Source organism: Mastigoproctus giganteus, chromosome 10 (assembly GCF_048544385.1).
Source record: "Mastigoproctus giganteus isolate SK-2022 chromosome 10, ASM4854438v1, whole genome shotgun sequence".
NCBI lineage: Eukaryota > Metazoa > Arthropoda > Arachnida > Uropygi > Thelyphonidae > Mastigoproctus > Mastigoproctus giganteus.
Window position 1 is genome coordinate 157,297,198 of NC_143584.1, and position 6,051 is coordinate 157,303,248.

The window sequence follows — 6,051 nt, forward strand, 5'->3', positions numbered from 1 at the left end:
AATTTGAATTTATGCCCCCTTAGGTTCGTAATCTGAACAAGTGGAAGGATCCCATCAGAATTCAGTGTGCTCAACCCATTCAAGGCTTTATATACCTCAATCAGATCACTGCACAGGTGCCTAGTCTACAGCCACTGCAATTTGCAGAAAGTAAGCCTCTCTTGGTAAGAGGATCCCTTCATTCCCCTCACTAATCTTGTTGCCCTTCTCTGTACACGCTCAAGTAAATCTACATCCTTCCTAAAATGAGGCCTCCAGACCTGTACGCAGTACTCAAGGCGTGGCCTGACCATTGCCTTATACAGAGGGATAATCACCTCCTTTTCCCTGCTAGCAAAATTCCTATACATCATTGACAAAACCCTATTACCTGCCCTGGCAGCCTGTCTGCATTGCTCAGAAAACTTCATATCTGACTGCACAATTACTCCTAGATCTTTTTCATTTTCTACCACCTTAAGTGTAGTACCACACAGTTGGTACGTTTCTCTGGGGTTACATCTACCCATATGCAGTACTTTGCATTTGTCAAGGTTAAACTTCAGTTGCCACTTCTTAGCCCATCTGCCCAAATTATCTAAATCCTGTTGCAGTAGCACACTGCCATTACTGTCATTAACAACCCAGCCAACCTTTGTATCATCTGCAAACTTCGACATTAAGCCTGATATACCTTCATCAATATACAAAACAACAGTGGAGTCCCACCGAACCCTGTGGGACTCCACTAATATCATTAGTCCACAAAGAGCAGCACCCATTGATTACCACCCTCTGTCTTCTCCAACTCAACCGTCCTTTTATCCATTGTAGCAACTTACCCTTAATACCATTCTGCTCCAATTTGTACAATAGTCTTCCATGTGCGCAACAGTGTCAAAAGCTTTCCTGAAATCCAAATATATGATATCAAAATTATTTTTTGCATTCAGTTCCTTTGTAACCACATCATAATATTCTATTAAATTTGTCAGACAAGACTTTCCCTTAACAAACCCATGCTGTGTGTGAATTATTGCTGGAGTCTTGTCTAGATGATCCTGCAATGCATCTTTAACAAGTGACTCCATTATTTTACCCGGAACAGAAGTTAAACTAACTGGTCTGTAATTACTCGTGTCACCCTTCGATCCCCCTTTGTGAATTGGGGATACATTTGCACATCTCCAGTCCGTGGGAACTTCCCCTGAGTCCAAGGATGCTCTCATATTTATGGCTAAGGGTTTGCTTAGTTGCTTTTCCGCCTCCTCTAATATAACTGCATAGATCCCATCCACCCCAGGTGCTTTTCTTATGTTTAACTTCAACAATTTTTCCTCCACTTTGCTCTCAGTTATTACAAAATCATTAAGTATCCTGCTACAATTTGATAATCTTCTGCCATTTCCAAACTTTAATAACTCCTCGTGTGTGAATGTAGATGCAAAATACTCATTCAGTTTGCTTGCTATCTGGGCAGGATCATCAACAGTCGATCCATCGATATCAAGTGGACCAATCAGATTTATCCCCTTCCTATATAAGTAAAGAAATGCTTGCTGTTTTTATTAGCATCTTTTGCCAAGGATTTCTAATAATCTGCCTTCGCCTGCCTAACCTACTTTGTGACCTGATTACAGACTAGCTTATATCTGCCATAGGCTTCTGAGTCACTTGATAATTTATATGCATTCCATGCATTTTTCTTCTCTGTTAAGAGTCTCATTAGTTCATTTGATAACCATTTAGGCCTAAACCTTGAACAATATTTCTTAATAGGTATGAAACTTATAGTAGCTTCCACGATTAATTCCTTGCATACTTCCCACTTAGAATTTACTGTTGGTAACATCGTCAGTTTATCCCACTGTACAGAATTTAAAAACTTTCTGAGACCACTGTACTCACCTTTACGGAAGCAAAAACCCTTTCCTTTACCCCTGATGGTAATTATCTTTCAGTAAATCCCACATCAGATCACTGCCAGCTAGTGGTTCCTTTATCTTCAAATTCTTAATACACGAATGATCACTGCTGATAACCAGATCAAGAGTATTACTCTCTCTGGTTGCCTCTCGAACATGCTGCTGCAGAAAACAATCATCCAATAAATCCACAAAAGTCTGACTAGTGTGTGAGTGACCAACCCACAAGTTCCAGTCAATATCTGGGAAGTTAAAATCCCCCATTATAAGACATTCTGATTTACTGGCCCACTCTATTTCTCTGTATAATTGTTCATTGTACTCATTCAAGTCATTAGGCCTATAACACACTCCTACTCTTATTTTTGCTTTCGCAGTGCTTATGTCACACCAAACTGACTCAACAGTGCACTTTTCATCTATATCAACTGGGTGCACTTCTTTTCATTTTATGTTTTTCTTAATTAACAGCATAACATCTCCTCCCTGTCTATCCTTTCTGTACACATTGTACTCCCCAAATTCCAGTTCTGCATTCCTTATATCTGTGTGACACCACGTCTCTGCTATCCCAACAATATCCGCCTTTGATGTCTTGACCAACAGTTCAAATTCATCAAAGTTATTTACTATACTTCTAGCATTGGTATACATGCAAGCATACATGCTCCTATTCACCCTAACACATCCCATATACCCACCTATTTCAGGATGACTGCCATCCATCCCTGAAACCCCAAACACCCCTCGCTCCAGGTCGCTCCTTATTCTAATAGAAGTTGTGCAAGAATCACCTTCACCTCTGCCTACGGCTACTATTAAACTATTAGTCCTTGTATCCGCCCCAAGCTAGCAGTTTTCCGACCCACCTAACGCTGCCTCGACAGCATCAGCAAACATTCTTGCACCTTTTCTATTTAAGTGTATCCCATCCCTGTAGAAGCAGTCTCTCCTGTTAACAAGTACAGTCCAGGCTGAAAAAAATTCTACCCCTTCAGCCTTGCACAGTCTTTCCAGGGCCGAATTGATCGACAAGGCTCTCATCATATACTCCCTCCTATCGTGTCTGTGCAGAATTGCAGACACTTTCAAATTCAACCCTAATTCTCGGCTTTTGTTCAACAGTGACCTGTACTTGTTAAGTAATTCTGCCGATCTCCTACTCTTAATATCATTAGTGCCAACGTGTACAACTATATCACCTTTTGTGCCCTTAAAAGATGATATCCGCTCTACAACGTCATCAACCTTTGCCCCTGGCAGACATACCCTGGTCCTGTTTCACCTATCCTTTTTACAAAGCATGTTACCCGTTTCCCTGACAATAGAGTCACCAACAACTACTAGTTCCTGTGGGACCAGCGGATTCTGCCTTGGGGGTTGCTGCTGTGTTGCATGATGACCAAGTGCAAGCTTTGGCGTTGATGTGGGCAGCTGAGAGCCTGATGGGCCCTCAATTTAGATCTTTCGAGGGCATCCACCCTGTCCTTCAAACTCTCATACAGGCCCATAACAACTCCGAGTTGTTGCCCCGATTTCCTTACACCGCGCGCACACACAAAGACATCCCCCATGGCAATATCATGTTCCGTTCCAGAGAGTTCGGCAAACATTTCACAAGTTGCACATTTTTTTAGGCTGTGATGTGTTGGAGAATCGCCCCCCTCAGTTCTCCCCCGAGTCACAGCACTCCTGCCACTTTGTGCCCATTGCTTTGCTGCTCTAGTTTGGGGCATGCTATTTTAAATTAATAAGATTAAAAAATTAAATTAATTAAATGTCAATACTACGCTATCTAATAGAAACAGTGAAGCATATTAATCTATATAATTATGCGTTAGAGCTACCCGGCTATCTCAATGAAAAATTTGAATTCCCTACCACTATATACAAAAACAATGGCTGCAAGATTCGAACGAAATAATGGTTTTATGTAAATTAAGTAGTAATCCACAAAAACTCTTTATCTAAATTAAAATAAAAATAATCAGCGTAACTATAAGACTACATATTAAGTACAATATAAAATAACAATTATGTAAATAAAAAAGCAAACACATCACTTTTTCGGAGCCTGTAACTCACAGCTGTAATTTTTAAAGAGAGTCAGCGCCCTCTTCACATCACACATCCATTTCCTCCTTGCACACTAGTTATCCAAGATATATCTGCATAAGTTCACATGTTTCATGACTTTTAAAAGTTCATGAAACATAAATAATGTGTAATTTAGTAATTCTACTGAACTTTCTCTTTTAAAGACATTTATTAATAATCTCTCTGCTTTAAATATAATGCTCAATTTGTTTATAATTAATATAAAAACAAATCTAAATTTGTATAAATTTTGTAATTATAGCAAATTTTATATTTTGTACTTTTTCCATTATACAGGTATTTCTTTAAAAAGGCAGAAGAACCTGAATATTGCTCAGAAATCTCAAAAAATCAACTACTTTCATATTCTTGTGAGCCATTCAGTACTACTTCAAGTGAAATTTCAGAATTATCAAGGCAATGTAATTCCTGTTCACACAGGTTACGTTCCTTAAGTAGTGGTGAATTAGCAACACAAAATAAGAATTCATTCTCTAGTTGTCAGTCTCCTTGCCAAAATTCTCCATTTAACATAGCACTTGCATCACCAAAAAGCAAAAGTCCTAAGTCTAAATATTCCTCTACTTCGCCAGTATTTCAAAGAAAATGTCTTGTCAGGAAAACCTATTCCAGACATCATTTTGATTCATCCTCTTCATCGCTGGAAGTTCAGAACATGTCAGGTGACCAGAATGATGGAATGTTAACAGTGAGAAGAACTAAATCTTATGGAAAGGGAAAAAACAAAGATCTTAATCTGGATGAAATACTTACAGATTGCTGAAGTGTGTTAATGGATATTTAACTAAACTTATTGGAAGTTAAAATGCTGAAAAATGTTAATTTAAAAATGTGCCTTTCTATTGCCAATAATTTATTATTATAAAAACAAATTTTGCTGTCCTTGAGGCTTGCCACTTATGTGTTGATTCATACAATCCCTGCTCATTTAAGCAGCCCTGAATGTTAACAACATGGAAGTTAAGTTCTCTGACTGAAACCTTTCTCTTCCTACAGAATAGTTGAAGTACAAATTATGGTGATATGACATTTCAAAAACACAGTTAATTTCAGTAACTCAAAGTTTTCACTATTTTGTTTAAAAATTAAATCCCCAATTCTACATTCTTATTTCATTTGATAGTTCTGTGTGGTCTAATTTTAATGAATTTCAGATAACAAAGTTACATTCATTAATGTTAAATTAACTATACACTTGAAAGCAAAAGAAATAAATATGTAGGCCACTTTTCTTTGGAAAACAGACACCATTTTGATTGTTTATCATATAATAATAAAATTTATTTTCTTATTGCCTGATGCTCATATTAGTAGTCTATGGTTGCTGCACTATGATGATGTAGCAACCATAGAATTAAATATTCTTTACTAAAATGGTGCAAAACCCAAAGGAAATATGATTTCGGAAATCCCAATAAATGGGGATAAATTTTAGCTGTCTTAAACTAAAAATTTTAAAACATGTTTTGTGTAGAAATTGTGGTATATTAAATGTCAAGTAAATGTGAACATGATTTCCAATTAATCATTTTACTTCATTAGTTAATTGTTAATATATCACAATTATATTTAGTCATAAATAATATAAAAATGAAATTTAGAATTAATTTATACTTAAGTTTGATGGGCTCTTTTTAATATATATTTTAAGAATTTTATACTATATGTATTTATAAGAAAATAATTTGCTTTGCAATTATTTTCTATTTAAAGAATATGTAAAGTCTAATTTATTGAAAATAATCAGATATTTTAATTTCAAAACAAATTTTCACAGATAATGTTTTCATTAGTCAATAATTATGCTTTATAGTGTACTTGATACAACACTCCAGACTAGGGGTCTATGAACATTTCATGAGTTGTATGCCAGATTCTTTTTATGGTCTCTGGTACCAGTCAAAATTTTGAAACCAAGCCTCAGACTACCATAGTGCTCTTTGGTGCAGTCTGAGGCACTGCCTTTAACAGCAGTGCTGGAGGTTGCTAACTACTACTTGAAACTATATCATTATTTTTATATTGAAGA

General features: G+C 36.6%; 1 protein-coding gene across 1 annotated transcript in view; it reads left to right on the plus strand.

Annotated features, from left to right (window-relative positions):
• Positions 1-5,111, plus strand: part of LOC150079403 (polycystin-1-like protein 1) — a 445,550-nt gene extending 440,439 nt beyond the window's left edge. Inside the window, exon 45 of the mRNA XM_090383053.1 lies at positions 4,299-5,111. Within this exon, the coding sequence (XP_090239179.1) occupies positions 4,299-4,785 (487 nt within the window). The 3' untranslated portion in view covers positions 4,786-5,111. The remainder of the gene's footprint in view (positions 1-4,298) is intronic.
• The last annotated feature ends 940 nt before the right edge of the window (positions 5,112-6,051 follow it).